Source organism: Lissotriton vulgaris, chromosome 11, assembly GCF_964263255.1.
Source record: "Lissotriton vulgaris chromosome 11, aLisVul1.2, whole genome shotgun sequence".
NCBI lineage: Eukaryota > Metazoa > Chordata > Amphibia > Caudata > Salamandridae > Lissotriton > Lissotriton vulgaris.
In genome coordinates, this window is record NC_141699.1 from 249,186,847 (window position 1) to 249,210,690 (window position 23,844).

The 23,844-nt window shown below is 44.1% G+C and overlaps 1 protein-coding gene across 1 annotated transcript in view; it reads right to left on the reverse strand.

The window, feature by feature from the left end:
- LOC147679577 (solute carrier family 2, facilitated glucose transporter member 11-like) overlaps positions 1 to 23,844 on the reverse strand; it is a 510,350-nt gene that overhangs the window by 244,656 nt on the left and 241,850 nt on the right. Inside the window, exon 4 of the mRNA XM_086943162.1 lies at positions 2,749 to 2,873. Within this exon, the coding sequence (XP_086799288.1) occupies positions 2,749 to 2,873 (125 nt within the window). The remainder of the gene's footprint in view (positions 1 to 2,748; positions 2,874 to 23,844) is intronic.

A 23,844-nucleotide genomic window follows, 5' to 3' on the forward strand; every position in this document is an offset into this window, starting at 1 on the left:
ATGCAGTTCTGACCTACACAGATGCACCAAAAGCTGTTCAGAACCGATTCAGAAAGACCGTGCAGTTTTCAGTCCAACGGCAAACATCGTAATTGGTTGGGCGGATTATCAACCAACCGAGACAGTCAGAAGTGTACCAACATGGTCAAGGAGATTCCGAATGACAGGAGGAGGCTTTCCATCCGACATCGTAATAGCCCCCTAAGTATTTTATCTCACAAGTTATTCCTATAAAGAAATTCCTGATGACACACTGTTAGGAGTGCGGCTACCATATGTGTCCTTTTATTTGGCATTGAGGCAATAAACTTATTTCTGTGGATTTTTAAGTGCCCTGTGCCTTATGGTCAGAAGCCACTGTTTCTATATTTGAAGGGAAAGGCCAACGCTGATATTTCCACAATTTGGAAATCATACACAGTTTAAAACCATATTAAGGGAAGCAAGTACCTATGTGCAATTGCATATTTTTTCTCAATGGTACAATCTGTTTCCCCCTGGAGAAACCCTTCCCAGGCACCCTACCAAGAATGGGGGTGTTCAATCCCTTTTGCCACTCTGGAAAATAAATTTACTTGGGCTCTTTGCAGGTGCAAATCTCTAACCTTTTCCAGGCGTGGGGGTAGTTTTTGGGTCTTCATGTTACTGCCACCCAGGTGCACCATTCATGCATGAGTGCAAAATAGAAACTATCAAAGAGAAAGACTGATAATAGCAGCTTCAATTTCTGGCCCAGGATGAGGTTACATGTTCTTAACTCACTTTTCTACATAAAGTCCCTTTGGGTCTGTATATTCAACACATTATAAACACTGATGATTGTGCCCATATACACCAAAGCTGGAGACCCTACCAGTGCTTACTGAGTGTGGAAGTTATAGTACTAGTCAGATCACAATGGTTCCAACAATGCTTATGACCCCCACAACTTCAAATTCATTTATATATCAGCAGTTTATTACATCATGGAAAAGCCCTAATATATAGCAGGCAGATCGCTCTACATAAAGATTGTTTTATAAGTGTGGTTAAAGACAGAGTCATTTCAATGCAGTCATAGTTTTGAACATCTATGGCTAAAAATACAGCCATAAAAATATAATGTCTAGGGAATGTGAATGATAGTTATAGAATTTTAATGCATACAATCAGCAATAATATGGATATAACAGAAAGTAACTAGTGAATTATCATCAAAATTGTTGCATGTGTTCAATACAATGGCATGGGTGATGCGTAACTGCAAGTGCCGAATAGAAACCATATTTAAATAAATGCTAGCTACAGCTCAAACAGACTACGAAGCAGTTTTAATCTGCACTTTATCCTATCCAGGAGAATCTATAGGAGGACATAACACTGAAAGAAGAGGTTCTTCTAAATCTTTCTGAACATTCCAAATGATGATATGTTATTGCTCTCTACTTGAACTTACCCTTGTAGTAAGCCGATCTTGATTTCATAGATGTACCCTACGCGATTCTTGTACCATGGTCGTTGCTTATCATTTTGCATCATTCGTACCTCATTGTCACTTTAATGAGCAGATGCTGATTGCTGTGCAGTCTTCATCTGCTAACGTTTGTTTATCTCCCTCAAGCGCACTCATGATCACCTATTCCTACTCTTTGTAAATAGCTTGTTATCCCTCAAAGGGTTCTCGTGATCGCCTGTTCTGAATCTTGTAAATAACTGGTCACGTTTATGTTCTATAAAACACTAAATAAATGAATGAACAAAATGAGGATGTCCACATGGTAGTGGAATGAAATGCCACACTCAGGAAGCACTTCTCGAGAAGGATTGCCTTTTTAAAGACTAGAATTTCAAGGACGTTGGCTCTCTGAAGCTGGTGTTGACTGACTGAGATGACCAGTTCCTTGGTTAGATATTTCAGTGTCTCAAAGTGTAGTGCTTGTGATACGGCTTCTGGTTTGAAGATACTTCATTCCAGGTCACACAGATAAGAACATGTCCCAGTCAGTGACCAAGCTGACAGCTGCATGAAGTGCTGCTTTGAGAAGGGTTAGGTCAATTTTGGGAATTCATAATATTTGTGAGTTACTGTGGTCTAACCTTAAGAGCACAAGGGATTGAACTACTTCCATAAAATTCAGGTCTGGGGTGCAAGGCTTATTGTACACAGGAGTTTGAGATGAAACCGTGAATATCTTCTTCCAGGTATTTGTGGGAAGATGAGCAAGATTTAGTGGTTCAGTAGTCAGTAAGAAGGGGGCAGTGAGGAGAAGCTACAAGTAAATCAAACCACAAAGTGCAGTCTTATTTAACGCTATATAAATGTTAATCATCTGCTTGAGTCTTCACCATTTCTTTTGGAACTTTTGTTTATGTTGGCTCATCGGCATCAAAGCCTGCTTCATCACTATTTTTATAAGTATTTGACTTTTACATCAATGCTCTTTTAGTGGCTACCCAGACACATTAATTGTATTTGTAGGGCTGCATCCCAAATTAGAAGATATTAAAGCCTCAAAATGTGGTGACTAATATTAGAGCACTCTCAAGAAACAACAACTCTATTGAAAATATCTTTGGAATCTACTAACCAAGTACTTGTCATGAGGTACAAATTAGGAAGGGCCCTTTTGAGAATTAAATGTGAGTTAGAAATCAGTGTATACATTCTTCTAAAGACAAGTGCATTTATAAGCAAACATTGCATAAATGTGAGGAACTATTGCGCATTTAACTGCTCTTCCACAAACGTCTTTTTAAGAAATCACATACCTGCATTTATGCCAATAAGGAATCTGCCAATGATCAGAAATTCAAATATTCCAGAAGGATACGCGATTCCCATGAAACCTGTAGCAAGCAATGCTATTGAATTGTTCGTCAAAAGTGCTCCCTTTCTATAATAAAATAAACCAGAATTGATGAGTTTGCCCACTTGCAATTCATTTTTCCCAAGATGACAACATTATTTGTAAATACCTTGACTGAACGCAATTGATGAATGTAAAAAATGTGCCTCTTTTTACATGATCACCCCCTCAACTGTTGGACTGATGCTGCTGGTTTTTAGACTGTTGCACTGGGGCTCTGCCAACCAGACCCAGTGCATGTGCTCTGACCCGCAAAACATGGAGACAATTAGCTAATCCCTAATTGAGATATTTAGCTTGTCTGTAAGTACCTAGTATAAGGTACCCTACTGTCTCATGTTAAGCAGATTTGTAGAGGACACTATCACTTGAGAAGTGTATTCTGGCATTTAGCATGTGTTAGCCTAACCAAACCTAGGGCTTACTGGGACTACTTGAATAATCAGGTGCTCAGCGTCTTGCTGAATTCTAAAAACAAGGAGGAGGCTCTTATGTGTAGTGGCAGGCCATTTCACACTTTAGGAGCAATGTAGGAGAAGGCTTGACCACTGGATCTGGTTTTCCGTATGGGTGGGATGTGTGCAAGTAGGAGTCTGAATGAGTGGAGGTGTCTGGAAAGATTGTGAAAGCAGATGCAATTGTTGAGATTACTCTGGGCCACTGTTATGTAGTACCTTGAAAGTGTGGGTGAATAGTTTAAACTGTGCTTGTTTGAGTATGGGGAGCCATTGGAGCTCCTTCAGGTGTGGTGGGATCTGTGTACAGCTTGGGAGTTTGAGAAAGATTCTGGCTGCCAAGTTCTGAATGATCTGTAGCCTTCTGATGATTGTTTTGTTGATCTCAGCATAGAGGGTGTTCACATAGTCCAGCTTGCTTATGATCAAGGCATGCGTGGAAGTTTTCCAGGTGTATATTGGGTGCTATTTGAAACCCTTTCACAGCATCTTGAGCGTACGGAAGCATGAGGCAATAACAGTATTGACTTGGGCAGTCATGTTGAGTGGGTGTCTGTCCTAGCTCTTTTGGCCACTAGGTAACGTTCCAGGTAGAAGTGCTTGTCCCAAAAATTATGAATTGGGTCTTGTTGGTGTTAGCTGGTCTTCATCAAGTAGGCAATCAGCCGTGCAGTCATGTAGGCCCTGAATTAGATCCAGGTTTTCTGCCTACCCTGTATACTCAGGGCCTGGAAGTTAAATGCCTCTTGTGGACGGTGGCACTTATTGTCCCCACCACTAAAGTGACAAATGAAAACATGACTCTGGGCCTTCCACTACAGTCTAGCTAGACAGTTTAAAATTGCCATTTCAGCCTCTCAAATCCATCCTTTTATCACGCGTAATCTTTCTTTTTAATAGTAGTAAGTCATTCCTAAAGTAGGCCTTACCAGTCCTAAGCATTAAAAAGTAGGACATATGTAATTAATGTTTTTAAATATCCCTACAGTGGAAATGGCCGCAGACCGTTTTTTCACTAAAGCAAGGCTGTCAGTGGCATAGGAAACACTAGGTTACTTTATTTCTCTTAAAAAAAATAACTAAAGATTAGCACTAGCTAAAAAAATATTTAAAAGACTCATTTTTATAGGTAAACAAAATCCACATTTTTGCCAGAGTTGAATTTTGTCTAACTATACTAAAAATAATGACTTTAGAATGTCACTATTTTTCTGCCTAAAGCCTCTGGTATCCTTTTCAAAGTTAATCCCTGACTGTCACTTGGCAGCCTGATGGGAGGTGTGAATGGCTCCCAAGAAAGAGAAATAGTTCCTTGGCTTGTATGAGGTGCGAACTCTACCTGACAGGATGGCCTGGTGGATTTGTTCACCACTGCAGAAGCTTCTAAGGGTCATATCCCACAACTGGCAGATGTAACCAACACCACCGCCTATCCCTTATATTGTCCAGGGAGTCAGAGTAGCACCAATCATAATTTTAGCAACTAGTTTGCAGGAAGAGTTTCCCTTTTTCCTAAACACACCTCAGGGATGTGCCCAGTGACCTGGCTAGAGTAAGAAAGGTTCTGTCATGTTAGATTTTGGCAGACCATAGCAATGTGCAAGTCTTCAGGGGCAATCCCCTTGAAAGTAATGTCAAAGTGGATAAGGTTGGCCGTGGGAACTTTCTTCCTATTTTCAGTTAGTCTTCACTACCTATAAGCTAGTGGCAGGTTTAAACATGAGATCTATAGTTACCATCTTCAGAACACATCTGGACCTCTGGTAGACAGGCAAAAGTGTTCACCTGCTGTTTGACCAGTGGAGAAAAACCCCAAGTGCTGAGACTGCTTACACTTGCACCCAGGACAAAAGGTTATTCCCAAGAGCTAGTTGGCTAATCTACTGTTAAGCTCCAGGTACACAAAAGCTATACGATATCCACAGCTTAAAGAGCCCACCTGACTATTTCCAACTGGATTTGCCATGGACCCAGCTGGTGGATTCTGGGAGATTGAGTACTAACCCCTAAGTTGTGTCTAACCGATCCTTGACCATTGGCTGGTGTTAGACTGTATTCTTCAAAACTGAAAGACTAGACACTAAGGCCCGCTACCACACCACCAAACAGGTCCACCACCCACCCAGCAGATTAAGAGTATTTTTGTGGTCTGGCAGGCGGGCGGGCAAGTTCTTGCATGGCATGGACTGTACAGTCCATGTCATGCAGGAATGGGGTACATCTTGTTCCCCCCTGCATGTACCTCCATAGACAGGTTCAAGAGGGGATCCTGTAGGGACTTCATTCTTTCCTCACCGCCAGTAGTTTTGTTGAATAAAAACCTCCATGAGACCGCTGGCAGTGAGGAAACTCGTAATATGATTGGAGGTGCCACAGGGCACCACCAAGCATATTGCGGCCCTCAGACCATTGCCAGGGATCTCTGATACCTGGCGGTTGCAACTGTGCCATAGTGGTCTGACTACCCAAGTTGTAATCCGGCAGTCGGACCACTGATGCAGCGTGTGCTAGACAGCCACTGCTGCGCAACTGTGGAAACTCATAATTAGGCCCTTAGAAACTTTTTGTGAACTTGCCTCCAAAAGGACATGCAAGTGCTACTGAACCACTCCTAAGCAGTAGTTGCTGACATCAAACTGCCAGTCAGGCTGAACTTTCTGGTTTGCCCCACTGAGAATATCTTCACTTCCATAAAAGTTTCTAAGTTTGAACATAGAGGACTTTACAGCGACTAATGTCAAGCATGCTCCTCCCCACTCCACCCTTCCCAACGACAACAACTTCTAGGACCCTGCCTTCAGACTTCACTCACTGAGAGCTTTCCTGCCTTCAACATCAAGAGTATTGAGCATCCCTCTGGAGCCGAGGCTCACACTGAGCCAGCTGCTGTCTATGAGCCCTCTATCAGATCCAGCCTGCAAACCAACTCACCAAGCACCCCGTCAACAAGAACTTTTTTTCCAGTCAGAAGATAAACTTTCCACTAGGACAATCCTGGTACCTGCTTCCGTCCCATGCTCCATCACGGTTAGTCTTAACTTTTGACTTTGACCTGGTGACCAGATACCTGAGTAGTCACTTTTCACTTTTGGTGCTAGAATTATTAAACATTGCTTTAAATCATATCTCCAATTCCTTAGATATGATTTTTGACATTTTGATGTCTGTTTGGTCATTAAGATTTGCTCAAATTTTATAAATTGGAGTGGAATTCTTATTGTGATGTGTTTTCTACTTTTTAATTGTTTTGCTATTGATAAATTACACATTTCTCCTAACTTAAGTTTTCCTGCTCTGTGCTATAGCTAACAAGAGTTGAGGTCAGGTTTAAATCATACAGACCTAACTGGACCACTAGCATAATTAAATCTGAGGGGGCCCTTCGTGCCAACTTTAGTTGAGGATTGAATTCAGACTAATTTTCTTATCAGTCAGGGCTTAACAGATCCTGCAGTGGTACTTTACTCACAACTGGAATACAAGAAATAACATTGGCCTATTACTGCACCGATTCAATCTACCGTAGATGTTACTTTTAAGTAGTATAAAACACTAAGGGCCAGATGTAGGTAAATAGTATTTACCGATTCGAAAATACCGAATTTTACCGATTCGGTATTTTCGAATTGGTAAATGCTATGTAGCAAATCATTAGGTAAAAATTACCGAATTGTTAAGATTAGGTATTTACCGAATCGATATTTACCGATTCGGTAATGGCCATTCATTCCTAAGGGCCTGGAGGCCCATAGGAATGAATGTCAATTACCGAATCGGTAAATTGCATAAAATTGCTTTTTGGGGTGTTTTCGTTATTTACTTGTAGTTGGTGGTAAATAACAAATCCTAACATGGGATAAGCACTCATTTAAGTGCTCCCTACATTAGGAATTCGGTAATTTACCGAATCAGTATTTAAGACATCCGTAATTTACCGATTCCTTAAATTACCGATTCGGTAAATTACTGAATCGTTAATTTCGGCCCCTACATCTGAAAAGCCTATTACCTGTCGGTAACGTCTGAAATTCATTCATTTTGGCCGTTATCGACCGTTAATAGCCTTCCTACATCTGGCCCCAAATATATAATCATAAAAATGAATGCATAAAATACTATTGCAATCGCAGACAATTTTATCACAGTGGGTCTAGGAAAAAAGTTAGGGCCATATGTATCAAGCCTTTTGTGAATCGCAAACGGCCATTTTGCATGTTTTGGGATGTATGAAATATTTGCAAAATAAGGAATAGCAAAGTTTTGCGATTCCTTATTTTGCCATAGCATTTAAGGAATCGCAATTTTGCGATTCCTTAAATGCTATGTATGTAGCATTTTTGGGTTGCAGATTATGGTTAAGAATTCGTAAATTACCACCAACTTGTAGTTGAAGGTAACTTGCGAATTCTTTAAATAATGCACAATTTGGCATTTTTGAAGGTGGCATGTGATGCACACAAATGCCCTTAGGGCATGTATGTGCGCCATATGCACAAACATGTACATTTAAGGGCTTCAGCAGGGTGTCTTTGAGACACCCCTGCACCCTTGCAATAATCCTCAAATTGCGATTAGCGAATTGCGAATTCGCAATTTGAGAATTATTTCGCAATCATTCCTATGGGCCTCCTTGCCCATAGGAATGCATTGGAAATTATTCCTTAATTGCGAATTCGCAAAATGCGAATTCACAAATAAGGAAGATTAAGGAATCACTAAAAATTAGCGAAATTCTTCATACATACCATTTTGCGATTCCTAAATAGTGATTCCTTAAAAATCGCTATTTAGGAATCACAAAAGGGTTTGTTGATACATATGGCCCATAAACTTTAGGTGGTGTTAGGCTTTCAACACCTGACTTTTTAGGGCCTTACTTCTAATGATCCACATACAACCCAAGAACTTAGCAGTAGAGCAGGTATAAAGGGATCTAGAATCTCTTCTCAAAATCCTCAGACCAGATGTTTAGCAGCGCATGCCCAATTGCTTCCAAACAAGCTTAATCCACTTTGAACGCAGACTAGATTATGCATGAAAAGCAAATAAGACACGTGCTACTGTTTCGTTTGCAGAATTGCGACCAGGGAAAAGAGTGTATGCAGCACTGTTCATTGACAATTTTGACAAAAATGTTTTTAGGGGGAGAAAGCCATATTTAAATTGAATTTACAATTTTCTGTCCAAAGAGAGTTGAATATAAGGGGCTATTTTTTGTGTGCATTTTTTTGGAATGGAACCTTCAGTGGATATATGGTAGAAGGACACATTTCATTATGAAGTGGGTGAGTTATTGTATAAATGCATCTATATATGTGATATTTGTACAGTGAAAACTTAGTCTAAAGGCAGTTGAGTCTGTACAAGATCAAAGGAAAGTAGACAGTCCACAAGTGATTTGAAAAGCAAATAATTTGTGGACTGTTACTGCAATATGATGCAGTGTTCTTTAACCCCTTGGCCGCAGCGCAAATTTTGCCACGGCGCAGTGGGGGATGGGTGGGCGCGGCGCTTCAGCGCTTGTGATGGAACCACGCTGTCATGAACCATGGGCAGTGTGTGCTCATGACGGCGTGGGTCCATTACGGCCCTTCCCGCTCATTAATTCGCCCACACAGGCGGGGAATTAATGCCGCGTGGGCAGAGCAGCTGCAGTATGACAGAACCATGCCGTCATGAGCACACGCCGCCCATGGCTCATGACAGCGTGGTTCCGTCATAAGCAGGCAAGGGGTTAAAGAGGATCATAATCAACTCTTTTCTGAAGTCAAGCAGGGTTGTGGGGTAGTTCTGATGGATACAGTGATGTTAATTCAGACCCTGGCTGAGATGATAGAAAAGGCCATTTGCACGTTTGACAGGTTCAGCTGGTCCTTTGTACATAAAGCAATAGAAGCTTTCAACCTGGGAAGTATCTTCAAAGGGGAGGTAATTTCTCTATATAGAACCCCCTCAGCGCAAGTACTAGTAAATGGGTCCCTTAAGGAGAAGATATGCATTGGAAGGGGGACCAGAGAGGTGTGCCCTCTCTCCCCATTGTTGTCTAACCTTTATATAGAACCTCTAGCAAATGCCTAAAGGTCCAACCTCCAGATATCTCCCTTCAAGTATAAGAACTGGGAGAAGAAGGTCACACTCTCTGCAGACAATTTAATGTTATTTACGGATGATCTGACAGGTTCACTTCCAAGAATATTAGAGACACTTGAGCAGTTCAGAAAAATCTCTGGCTATCACATAAACCATCAAAAGACAGAGATCATGGAGTGGAACAGCCAGTGCAACAACGCTATGGTAAAGCAACAGATCAGGTATCTGGGCATTCAGATTGTGGGACAAATTAAGAAAATCGCCCAAGTAAATTTTAATAAAGTTCTAGCGGAATCTAAAAAACTCCTTAATGCATGGAGGAGTCTCCCTCTGTCCTTCCTTTGTCAGTCCAATATAGTAAAGAAGATGATACTCCCTAAATTCACTTATATTTTTAACTCCAGATCCCTAAGAGTGGTTCAACAGAATTCAGGGTGATATCAGCAGTTTCATCTGGGCTTCAAGAGGACTTGGCATCGCGTGGAAGAGGTTTAGGAAGAAGAAAGAACATGGCGGGATTGCCAGCCCGGACTTGTTCCAATATTACAGGGCTTTCATTTAAAAAACATTAGAGTACTATTTAAAGAACATCGGCTATACCCACAGTACATGCAAATTATGACAGTTTCAGAAGGAAGTTTCTTCTTTTTTTCTGCAAGTGTTAGGCCTAAATTCACAAATTTCTTGCTCAATTTTCTATTTTTTATTGTTGGTTAAAGACCCAATATTACTGTCCGCACTTCTTTGGGAACCTCCCAACCTGTGGCAATTCTTATTTTTTGTAGAACTTCCACCCAAAAAGCCTCCACTGACGGGCATGTCCATACCACATGTATGAAGTAAGCCCCCGGGGTTTGCCATCTGGGACATGTATTGGAGCGCTCAGGGTAAATTTTACTGAGAGTTTGTGGGGTAAGATAGACCAGATGAACAAAACTGTATTGTATTAATTTAAAGCGGGCATTGGAACTCCCTCTTTTTACCCCTTCATGGATCTTACACCAGTCCTTTTCTGACAAGGGTTCACCTATCGTTTCTTCCCATCTCGCCTGAAATGTGAATGGTTTCCACGGCAGGTCCTCACGATCACTTTGTAGAGGTGGGTTATCATATGCCTCCCATGCGCTATAGACAACATTACCTGTAGGGTTCTGGTTACCGGAGGTTCCTCTGGGAATGATGGCCATATCTCCCTGGCCACTTGTGAAATCTTTGCATATTGTAAATACTGTCCCGCGCCCAACACAAATGAGGCCTCTGCAGTATCCCATGTGACACACCGCCCGTTGTGATATAGGTCCCCCATAGGCAGGCAGCGTCCTTCTTTCCATTTGTGAATCGACATAGACTCTGCTATTTTTGCAAACCCTGGAACTGAAGCTGTTTCCTCACAACGACGTGCACCGTCCCTCGAAGCAGGAAGCAGGAACTGGGAGCAGAGACTGCGATGCTGGAGAGGAACCACGAGGAAAGAGAAGTAAGTGGGCTTGTGCTGGGGTGGGGGTTACTTTTGTAGGGTTTAGGGTCGGGTCAAAGTAGTGTTGTTATGTTTGTGTTGTGTGGGGTTGTGTTTTACGTTTTAGAGTACTTTTAGGGTGTTTGTGTAGTGTAGTGTAGTGTTTTAGGGTTGTGTCAGTGTTTTAGGGTTTAGTGTAGTGTTGTAGAGTTTGTGTAGTGTAGTGTTTTAGGGTAGTGTCAGTGTTTTAGGGTTTAGTGTAGTGTTGTAGTGTTTGTGGAGTGTAGTGTACTAGGGTAGTGTCAGTGTTTTGGAGTTTGGTGCAGTGTTTGTGTAGTGTAGTGTTTTAGGGTAGTGTCAGTGTTTTAGGGTTTAGTGTAGTGTTGTAGTGTGGTGTTTTAGGGTGGTGTAGTGCTTGTGTAGTGTTTTAGGGTTTAGTGTAGTGTTGTAGTGTTTGTGTAGTGTTTTAGGGTAGTATCAGTGTTTAGGGTTTAGTGTAGTGTTGTAGTGTTTGTGTATTGTAGTGTTTTAGGGTAGTGTTGTAGTGTTTGTGTAGTGTAGTGTTTTAGGGTTTGGGGTAGTGTTGTAGTGCTTGAGTAGTGTAGTTCATTAGGGTTTAGGGTAGTGTTGTAGTGTTTGTGTAGTGTTTTAGGGTTTATGGTAGTGTTGTAGTGTTTGTGTAGTGTTTTAGGGTTTAGGGTAGAGTTGTAGTGTTTGTGTAGTGTTTTGGGGTTTAGAGTAGTGTTGTGCTGTTTGTGTAGTGTCGTGTTTTAGGGTTTAGGGTACTGTTGTGGTGTTTGTGTAGTGTAGTGCATTAGGGTTTAGGATAGTGTTGTAGTGTGTGTGTGGTGTACTGTGTTAGGGTAGTGTTGGGGGATCGTGCAGGGTAGTGTAGTGTTATTGTAGGAAGAGGACTGGAGGTCGAGGGAGGGTTGTGTAGGGGTAGGGTAGTCACTCACCTTGCAAACTTTAACCACAAATATAGTTTTACCACGCATGCCTTTGCGTTTCTAATGGGATGCGTGGTAAAGGCATAGTCGTGGTAATTGTTTGTGTTGTAATGGCATGTCTTTGTCATTGACATCGCATAGTAATACCCGCAATGCAATGGCATGCGTGGTATTAGTATGCAATGTAATGACATACATTCAAATCTACACCTCTCATAAAGAACCATATATTCACCCTGCATTGAGCCTAATGGACACCAAAGAAACTGTCCAAACTGAGAAGAGGAGTGGTGAAAGAGTGTCCCAAATGTGGTGAGGAGAGAGTGGACAATATGCACATGTTCCGGCGGTGCCCCCAATTGCAGGTGTTTTGGGAAGAGGTGGGTAAGATCCTCTCTGAAGTACTAAACCACAAAATAGAGGTAAGCCTGCAGCTTGTCATTTTTGGATTGGAAGGTGATACGGATAGAAAGGGAGGACCCATAATAAACTGAAAGCAAAATAACCTGCTCTTCTTTTCCATACTACTGGCCAGGCGGGAGATCTGCATTAAATGGGTTAACCACAATCTGCCTACTCAAGCGGAATGGCTGGGGTTAGTTCATAGGATAAAGAAACTAGACAGGGTGGGAACACAAAGCAAGAGGCAAGAACTCTGGGATATATGGGAACAATACTGGGACTGTTGAATTGTTGGAATGGAGTACCAAGGAAAAAGTGGAAGTCCAATGATTAAGCACAACAGCAATAAGAAGAAGGGAGAGCTGCCGTTACAGGACTTGACTCCCAACAAGGGATGAGTGGGCAAGGTGCGTAGCGGGTGCCCAGCAGTGAATAGGATACCCTACACGTGTGGACCCCCAACCGGATAGGGTGTGTTAGGGGGCAGTGCCAGGGCAGCACGGTAAAGATGGTCCCCTCAATGCAGAAAAAATCTTGTCATATTTAGTCTACCTGTTTATGGCGCAATGAGGACTAACTACAAAAAAGAAAAAAAAGAAAAGGCCATTTGCCTTGTTTTGGTTTTTTTTATACTTCTTTATTTCCAAGTCAGTATATCCAAGTGACTTTTTATTGGGTGAAAGTTGAGGTTCAAAGCCACTAGAAATCATGATATTGTGTTAGGTTTGCGCTATTTTTGCTTGTTATTCTTGGCAAATAATTAAAATTGCGTCTTGGTCGTGCTGAACTTCAGGTAAGTGCTAGACATTCAGTTCTGGATGAGGCAGAGGCATTTAGAAGTCTTGAACATGGGAGACCATGAAGCAGAGTTGTGCATTGTTGGCATATTGCAGAATTTTGATTCTATTATCAGTGAGTAGATCCCCAAGAGACTCCATGTAGTTTTTGTAGTTGACTTCTACTGGAAGTTCAATGGTGGGTATGTGTAAAGGATGTGAACAATGATGAAGCATTGAGTAGTTCTGGGATGAGAGATGATTGATCTTTGTTCATAGCAGTGCAGTGCAGTGAAGGCCAAAGAATCAATCAATCAATCAGGTGTGTGTAGAATGCACTACTCACCTATTGGGGTCTCTCTTTTTAAAAAAAAATATGTGGTACAAAGATCAAAAATTGAGATTAAGAAATTTATTACAACCAACCCTCCCCCCCCCCACCATACACCCTAGGAACTAATACCATAAAGTTTACCAATAGTGGAAGCCATTTCCTTTGTGCATTAATCAATAGAATAAATGGGGTTGAAACCAACAGGCATAAAAGCACAGGTTCCGTCAAGGTAATCTTAACAAAGCAAATACGTCATACCTTTGTACAAACCTTGTACAAACATTATAGAAATAATAACCAAAGAGAAAAAGAGAAAAGATTAATAAATAGCCATTTCCTATTAAGATTACGATTTTTGTAAAACAGGCTACAATATCAACATATAATACAGATTATAGGAGCCCTAGCCATTCTTCTGGGTAATCCACCTAATTAAGGGTTCCCAAATAGTTAATACTTTTTTTTTTGCCCGGGTACTTTTTTTAGCATAGATGGCCTTCTCAAGATTGCAAGTTGCTACCAGTCGGGCCAGCCATTGAGAGAACAGTGGAGGATTTGGATCTATCCAGGAAGGGGCTATACAGATCCTATATATAGAGTCATGGCTACAAATATTAACGCTCCCCGTTCTTCCTACTAACCACGTCTTGTGCCCCTAGCATAATAATAGCTGGAGTTAATTGGGTATCCTGCAATAAAATTCTACTTAACAAATGTTGTATTTTATCAAATAGTGGCTCTCATTTCAATCAGGTAGCAAATATATGAACTGCGTCTGCACTAAATACCAAACATCTAGGACAGAGCTTTCCTTTACCTGTTCCCCATTTAGCAACTCTGCTAGGTGTACTATACAGAATAAATCCAGTCTTGTAAAATTGTGCCTGTAATTTAGCTGACAACAGATCACTCTGTGCATAGCTCAGAGGGAGAAGGAAATTATTGCAAGGAACATCCAATTTCTACTGCCATTTATTTTCTATTTTAGCCAAATCATCAGACATTTGGCTATTCAATGCCAAGTATATATACCCGATACGAGGTAAAGTGGATTCCCGCAGTTTGTCAATAAGGTCTATTTTTTGCGAACTCCGCTAACCCACCAACCTTGCAAGACAAGAAATACGGTATATCAAAATAATTAAAAACCTCAGATTAAATTGAGTTTTATGGTCACTAAACGGTCGGGTTCCTTCAGTGGTAAGCAAGTCTCCAAGCTTTAAAATACCTGCTTTATACCAGTTTGGGAGATATGTTTTCTCAAAAATAGCTGGTAAATTAGTATTGTTATTAATAGGTCTGTAGAAATGTAATCTACCTATCCCAAAAAGTCTACGTATATTGGAGAAAACCCTATGGGCCCTCAACAGGGTCTTGAATCTGACCCGTTTATATTACCCAAATTCAAGTTGCCACCACAAACAGCCCTGTGTCTCCTCACCAAGTACTAAAGTAAAAGGAGACGTGAGTCCCGTAGTGGCCATACCTAGCTGTTCATGTAACACTTCAGTACAATATTGTAATACTGTGGCCCAGTAATACAATTTTAAATTGGGAAACACCCATTCCCCTCTGTCCCGAGGAAGAGAAAGTAGCTTAAGGGCCCTCCTCGGCTGTGAATAGGCCCAGACAAATTGAGAGAAGAGTTTTCAAATTTCTGGAGCATAATCTTGTTAAATTCTAAAGGGATAGCCCTGAAGAAGTAGAGCTACTTTGGGAAAAAGATCATTTTTAAAACGTTGCACCACCCCACTATAGTCAGGTGTAGGTTTTTAATCTGGCTAAGTTACCTCTCCGTTTCTACTGCCAAAGGAATCATATTTTCTTGTAGTATTGATGATGGTAACCTCCATTTTTTGGCTTTGTGTACTACCCTACTGTCCACCCAGTTGATTCCTTCATTTAGAATAATCTGTGTTTTTTTCTTGTTGAGTGAGTATCCAGATATTTTCCCGAACTCCTGAGCCACTTGTTTTAGATTTAGTGGCTAATTGCGGGTCAGGGGCCACCACGGGCAGATCGTCGGAATGGTAGATTTAAATTTTCGCAATAAAGGGATCAATATATAGAGCGAAGAGCAGTGGAGAACAAGGACAACCCTGTCTTGTCCCGCATGATATTCTAATCAGCTCCATCAGTTTCCCATTTATTGAAATTCTGGCTGTGGGATTTAAATACAGACCTTGAATGGCTCCGCACGGCCTGCTATCCGGCATCACGGGGTCAGGCAAAACAGCCAACTGCTGATGTTTTGCGTTATGGAGTGATGGCAGATCGGGATTTTTTTTTACCTATTAGGGTCTCAAGGCGCTGAGGGGTGGGTGTGAGCAGCTCCGTTGGGGTCACTGAAAGAGCCAGGTCTTGAGGTCCTTCCTGAATTAGTGCAGTGTCAGGCTTTGTCGGAGGTGAAGGGGGATATCATTCCAGGTCTTGGCTGGGTAGTAAGAGAAGGAACTTCCACCTGCTCTGGTCCTGTAGAAGCGTGGGGTGGTGGCTAGGGAGAGGTCGGCTGAGTGGAGGTTTCTCTTGTGGGTATGGAAGGAGGTATTGGGGTCCGGTGTTTTGGAGGGTCATGTAGGCATGCATGAGCAACTTGAAAATTATTATTCTTTCGATGGGGAGCCAGTGGAGGTCGTGGAGGTGTTGGGTGATGTGGTTGTGCTGTGGTATATCTTGGATTAATCTGGCTGCGGCGTTCTTGAGTATGTGGAGGAGTTTTTTGTTGATTCTGGTGTAGAGGGCATTGCCGTAGTCAAGTCTGCTGTTGATGAGTGCGTGAGTGACCGCTTTCCTGGAGTCAAGGAGGGATCCATATGAATGTCTTGCGTAGTATGCAGAGGGTGTTGAAGCATGCAGAGGAGACAGCATTGAGAATCATATTTAAATAGTGCCCTATGCTTGGCTGACACACATGTACCAAAGTGGCAATAAGGGGTACTGAATCAGAGTTTGGAAAGGTAGAATAATGTTCAGATAGCACCTTGGTGCTCTGTCCAACTGATAACCAAGCTTTTGACCAGAGAGTTTGTCAGGGATTCAGTAGTATGCAATTGGCGTAGAGAATTAATATTTTGGTTACTGAGAAATTGGAATATGGAATTTGTACGGGTGGAGAGCATAAAGAACTTCAATGTCATGATGGAGTCAACCTGCACCCCTCACAAAAAGGAGAGGGTATGACAGTATCCAGAGATAAGCAGAAATAAATTGTGAGAATAGCAGCGGCAGAAATTGCTGCTAAATAAACATTTTTTTTCTTGGATGAGTTTATCATGGGTGAAATAAAGTGTGCCACCCCAGGCCACCCTGGAAATCAGACCTATATATGTTACAACACTCCACATTAAAAGGGGATGAAAATATTTCAGTGCAGGTAGTCTCGGACATATTGGATCCATTGGTGGCTGGCTGCCATTGGTTTTTGAGGATGTTCACTCCAAAAAATAATTTAACTAACAAAATGACACCAAAATGACAACATCATGTGATGACCCTTCTGCCAAGATCTAAATCTGGCCCTTAGTCTCTGAAATAAAAGTCAAACTCCTTCAGTGGGGCAAGGCTGCAACCTGTATCCAAGGAAAAAACCATAAAGTCAGGTAGGCATTAGCAAGGTCTTACTGAAGTGGCTAGTTTTGGCAGGAAAAGGTTTGAGCTGGAAAATGTAAATTTTATGGCTGGGAGAGTCCTATTGCTGTAACACACACAGAGGAGTAGGGAAATGTAATCCGAAGGTGGCACGTGACTACGAGAAAAGTAAAAATACGCTTTACGGAGCATAGAAGCACCATTTGGTGCAAAAAGTCAAACAGTAAAGTCACGACCCATTATCTGAAAGAGCACCATACAATAAATGACAAAGCATGGACAGTGCTGGACAAACCAAGTAATCCAAAAACAGGCAAAAAAAACACTGCTTCTGATGAGAGAACAGACGTGGGTATACAGACTTAAGAGCCATGAGATTGGACTAAAGGATGACATCACATAAAACACCCTAAATAGATAGGTCCTTATGAGGCCTGAGTCATTTCACATTGCCCGCTACCCAGACTTTTCAGTCTCGTGCCCTAGGGAATAACAGAGTAACATGTCCTGACTATGTACTTTGACATGCCAACTGGCCCTGTTGCTCTGCTGTGTTTTTAGTCTCACCTGTGCAGCCTCTCATGTACTTGCTGTGCCACCTGCCCTGGACACTGGCCCTGTTCCTCTGCTGTGTGGGAGTCTCCCCTGTGCCATGGACACTGGCCCTGTTGCTCTGCTGTGTTGTACTCTCAACTGTGCCATGGACACTGGCCCTGTTGCTCTGCTGTGTTGTACTCTCAACTGTGCCATGGACAGTGGCCCTGTTGGTCTGCTGTGTTGGAGTCTCCCGTGCCATGGACACCGGCCTTCCTGATTGTAGTTTGCTTGTGCAGGATATCTTGCATTTGATCAGCATTTTGTACATTGCTCTTGCGTACAGTTGTTCTACTGTCACATCTTTGCAATACGTGAATAAAGACAGTTACTCCTGTTGTGTGTTTTGTCAGTGTCCTTGTTGGTTAAAGTTATTTTTGTGTGTGCATTTGGTTGCCTGTGCCCCATGCTCTATGTGTCACTTCAACATTGCCAAGCTCTTTGGCAGCATCACATTTTTAAACAGGGGTGACAGGGTCTTCAGTCCATTCAGACACTGATACTTATGTTTTCTGTGTTGGCTCTTTTACCTGTCATGCAGTTCTATTTGTAGTGGTTTCCTATTGTTGGCTATGTTGTTGCCATGTCAGGTTGGGGTACCCTGCCAGCACAGGGTGTGGTGTTGTGCACAGGTTTGCATGCAGGCTTGGCACTGTCATGGTGTATGTGTGTTATTCCTGTATATGTTCCCAGCTGTGTATGTGTATGGTCATCCTGTGTTGGCCCTTAGCCCTGGTCCCCTGGCCTACATGAGATGTGTGTTCTTGGGTGGTGAGGAGGTGTGCAGTGTGAAGGGTGTGACTTTTTAGTGTGTGTGGATGTGTGTGTGCCCCTGGATTGTGATAGCCACACACGTGGCAGCCAGGAGTTGTGTGCCTGTTGTTTGGATTGTCCTGCCCTGTGTAAATGATTGTATGCACTTGTGTGAGTTGTCTGTTGTGCACTGTGCAGTGTGTTGGTGTGTCCATGCAGTTCTGTGTGACTCCTCCTTGTTGTTTTGGTCACTTATAAAGTGTGTGACCTGCACATCAGTGTTGTTTGTTTGATCATAAATGTGTGTTGTGTGTGTTTGTGTGGACTGTGTGTGCCGCTGCTCCTCACTGGCATTGTGTGTGACTTTCTCTTGCACTGCAGGCACATGGTGCCTTTTCTCCTCCTGTATGGCATGGTGTTTGGTGTGATGCCATCCCCTATGTGTGCCACTTGTGCCTAGACATTGTGTGTCTGCATTCCCTCTAATTGTGTATGGTACACACCTCACAGGTCTACTACTGACATGCAAGTCAGTTGATTTTGATGTCAGCTGTCCCCTTTGTTTACATGTGTATGTGCCTCCCCATCCCTTCATTTGTGAGACTGTGCCTTGTGGTGCAGTTTTTGGGCTAAGAGTGCTGTTCCACTCTGGACATGGCCACATTGGTTTATGTGTGATGTTCTTGTGCTATTCATCAGTGTGGATTGCCCTTGTGCACTTGAGGTGTGTGTGCTGCCCAGTGCTCTGGTGTAGCTGGTTGTGCTCTTGTATCCCAGAATAGTGCATCCTGTTGTTGTTGTGTTGCATGTCTGTGTGTTGACTGTGGTGTAGCTGCACTTCCTGGGTGTGCTGTTGCTTTTGTGCTGTGTTGATTCGTGGTGTGTGTGTTGAGGTTGTGTCAGTCATGTTCTGTGCTTGTTGTGCACACACTGCTTGTTGTACATACAGTGCTGTGGGTATGTGGGCTTGGCATTGCCTGATATGCATCCACTGATGTCCTATAGTGTTTGTTGATTTGTGCTTTCATGTGCATGTGTGGTTTGTTTGATGTGGCAGTGTAGTTCTGTGCAGATGCAATTTTGTGTGATTTGTGTTGTGTTGTGTGTGTGTTTAGGTCGTGAGTGATGATGTTGTGCATTCATGTTGTGTTTGTACTCACATTGCCTTTCCACAGTTTGGCTGGCAGGGTATGTCTGCTTCTGTTGGGGGGTGGGGTGTTCCTGTGGTGTTTGTGTGTAGTTTTGGTCAGGTATCTGTTCAGGCTACCCTGTGTGTGTTTTCTGTTTGTGGATACACCCAGGGTGTGTGTATGTGCTGGGAAGTATTGTCAGCCTTGAGTTTGTGTGGCACTGGTGTTTTGTGTTCCTTTCAGCCACTCATGCAGTGGCTGTATCCCTGGTTGTCTGTTGTGTGGTGCCGGATGTGTGCCTGCTTGTTGCTGTGCTTTATGGCCGAGATACCCGCCACCCCCTCTCAACACAATCCCCAAGAATTGGGAAACCGGAAACAGTTCTTGAATTTTTGGAAGGCGGGAAGGGAGTAAACCCTTCCCGGCCGTATTTATTAAAATATGAAACAAAATTAAAACATTAAAATAACAGTTTCATATTATGTACAATTTCATTTCCACATTACGATGTTTGGCTAACCTTAACAGATCTCTAATACAGAGGTTCTCCTAGCCGAACTAACATCCTACAAAACATTTGACTTGAAATTGTACATCCTAACGTTAAGGGCCAACAGCAAGGTCGTAACCGGTGTCAGATCCCTAACCCAGACATACCCCCCTCACTTGTGAGAGGAGCGACCGCACCGAGGCGTACCTCAAGTGCATCTACCAATTTCCCTTTGTACTTGACGGGGGCCCCAATAGACTCGACGCCATTTAACGGTCGTTCGAGGACTCGTGTGAGGTGTCTAAAAGGTAGCGTAAACCCCCTCCCGCACCCCACACAACTTACCCATCTGCCGTCGCAGATGTCCTGGCCCCGGGAAATTCTCCAGGAGGGGCCGTAGCCCCTCCTATCCAGGAAGGGGCCTTGACCACCTTTCCTTTCCTTCCGGCGGCCTCTCCTTAGACAGGACCGCCTCCCCGTTGAGGGGCCAATTGGCCACCTCCCCCACGCGCTCCCATCCGTAATGGGTGACGCCCCCTCATAGGGATCTTCCAATTACTGCTCACCGATCATGACCTTACCGCCCGACCAAAATAAATACGACAATTCTATCTAATTTACTAAACAATAAAATGAACATGACTTATTACAAGCATGAATACTGAACGACATTAGTGCAACATTACTTTATTTGCAAAACAAACTGAAAATAACCAATCTTTATTGCATATTCAAAATTTCACGACGATCATTACAACCTGCAAGAAACAGAGTTACCAGATCAAATCCTTACTCAACACAACTAGCTGTCCTCAGGGGCTGGTGGGTGGGTCAAAATTGGCTCTTCGTTCCGTCTCGAGCTCACGTGCAGCGGGGAGGTGCAGCTTCAGAGCACAGGAACAAGAGGATGCTTTCTTGGCTTCTGCTCCTTTTATCCGTCTTCAGGGTGGGCGTAAACCCGCCCCCGCCTGCCTCCGAGGGCGTGGCCGGCCGCGTTGGTGTCTAGGCCAGCCCACTCTAGGGCGGGAAAAAGGCGCGCCCCGGCTACGCCGCTTCGGGCATACCAGCCGAGACACGCCTCCCGCCCAAGATGGCTTCCCGGGGGGATCGTGGTACTCCACCATACGTTCGGGGGGACCGAATGGTCGCCCCTTTCCATATAGCCGAGATACCCGCCACCCCCTCTCAACACAATCCCCAAGAATTGGGAAACCGGAAACAGTTCTTGAATTTTTGGAAGGCGGGAAGGGAGGAAACCCTTCCCGGCCGTATTTATTAAAATATGAAACAAAATTAAAACATTAAAATAACAGTTTCATATTATGTACAATTTCATTTCCACATTACGATGTTTGGCTAACCTTAACAGATCTCTAATACAGAGGTTCTCCTAGCCGAACTAACATCCTACAAAACATTTGACTTGAAATTGTACATCCTAACGTTAAGGGCCAACGGCAAGGTCGTAACCGGTGTCAGATCCCTAACCCAGACATACCCCCCTCACTTGTGAGAGGAGCGACCGCACCGAGGCGTACCTCAAGTGCATCTACCAATTTCCCTTTGTACTTGACGGGGGCCCCAATAGACTCGACGCCATTTAACGGTCGTTCGAGGAATCGTGTGAGGTGTCTAAAAGGTAGCGTAAACCCCCTCCCGCACCCCACACAACTTACCCATCTGCCGTCGCAGATGTCCTGGCCCCGGGAAATTCTCCAGGAGGGGCCGTAGCCCCTCCTATCCAGGAAGGGGCCTTGACCACCTTTCCTTTCCTTCCGGGGGCCTCTCCTTAGACAGGACCGCCTCCGCGTTGAGGGGCCAATTGGCCACCTCCCCCACGCGCTCCCATCCGTAATGGGTGACGCCCCCTCATAGGGATCTTCCAATTACTGCTCACCGATCATGACCTTACCGCCACAGGCCGGATAGTTGACCGGCTATCCGGACCCCCCACAAAACACTCCTACCTAAAGGTCATGCTGCAAACCCTTCAACCAGGCTAAGAAGTCTCCTATGAGTAACTCGTTCCCCACCCGGGACAAATGAACACCGTCCCCCAAATACATACTGTCCCCTTTAATACAACCATGCGAAACAGAATGCAGTGTACTTGAACGAAACAATCTACTCATTTTATTATTAATTTTCCTTACTGAATGATTCAGCGCAGAAACAGAAATAGCCCCCCGCCACACTTTCCGTGGGATCATATGGGGCCATGCAATTGTGCACCCTGGAACTCTTCTTGCCAACCAACTTACCGTGGAAAGCATCGCCTCAAGAAGAAGTCGTCTACCAGTTGTCACCAAATCATTGCCCCCAAGATGTACTATGATTACAGACGGCGGTGACCTTGTCCGCCCTAACAAACCCTCGAAAAATGCTTGAAACTGGTCAATACAGAGACCGCCCTTTCCGTAGAAGGACATACTGTACCCGTATTCCCCAGCCACGTGAATCATGTCACCTGCTTTGAATACGTCCGCGGCACGCCTCACGTATGAGTGGCCCACGACCCACACCTCCTTTTTCACAGCCGGTAATGTCTGACCGCTGGCCCCCCGGTGTCGGGTCGACTGAACAGTCCGCCCCGCCTCGTAGGCTTGCGCAACTGAAAACCAAACAAAACAAGAAGCGTGAGTACATCGTTACAGCTTCACAACATGTGCAACCGTACATACCTCTTATAACAGTTCGAGGACCAACGCCCCACACGTTTTATTTGATCAACATTCAGACCCCTGGCTGTAGCTTCCGTAGCAGCCCCTATCCGAAAGGAATGGGTCCCAAAATCGCCAGGGTTCAAGCCCGCGGCAGAAATCGACATCGCAAGCACCCGCTGAAACTGAAACCTCGTCAGTGGGGTGGCGTCAGCGTGTCTTAACAATGTCCCCCCCCATGCTGCCCCCCTCTGCGCTAAATATGCTTCTACGCACCCAACAGGGCACATGGCAGACCCGGGGATTCTCTGGATGATTACACAGTCCCCGATTGCGTCCTGATCGGATTTGGACTTTACAAAAGAGACCGTCATTGTCTCCCCTCTGACCTGAATGTGTTCCCGGCACAGTCCCCCCATCGTATCCTGCTTGTTCTTTGCCACTAATTCGCTTATCCGCATAGCCCCATGGAATGCTAATGCAAATGCGGCTCGGAACAACACTGCTTCGTACTGGGATGAACATGTTACCGGTAGCACGGAAAATAACAGGGCCAACCTATCCAAACCTATCGGGTGCCTATCGTCTACTTTGCGACCCTCAAGGCGTTGCCACCCACGTAGCGCTTTCTGCACAACGAAAGACGCTGTCGGGTCCTGGATCCCATGAGCCCTTGCCATGAAGGAAATGGCGGCCCTATGCCTCTGGGCCGTAGCCACTGACTTGCCTGCGTGACGTAAAGAGAGCAGGAATCTTACTACAGACTCTTCCAGACCCCAAAGCCCCCTCCCGGCAGTACCCAAAAAGGCCCAATAGGAACGGAACGCCCCTTCATATGCCTTCCTCGTCCTGGGTGCTAAACTCTCTCCCACGAGGTCTTGTAGTTCGGGGCACCGAGAGACCAGAGAGCTTCGGGAAAGGGTGCCGCCACCGGGTCCGCTGTGGGCAGAAAACCCCAGAAGGCCTGCATACGGAAACGAGAGAGCGCATCAGCCGCTTGGTTCATCACCCCCGGCACGTGCCGCGCCCTAAACAGTACATTTAGTTGCATGCACAATAACACAATTTCCTTGAGTAGTCTCAGAATCAATTTGCAACGTGCTGCCTGACTATTGATACATTCAACCACGGTCATGTTATCAGACCAGAAAACCACAGAGTGACCCCTAAACCCTTCAGGCCATGTTTTCAAGGCCACCAGAATAGGGAACAGTTCGAGAAAAGCAAAGTTACTCGTCAACCCGCACTCGTGCCACCATGACGGCCACTTTTGCGCCGACCATTGTGTACCCAATATGGCGCCAAAACCCACACTCCCCG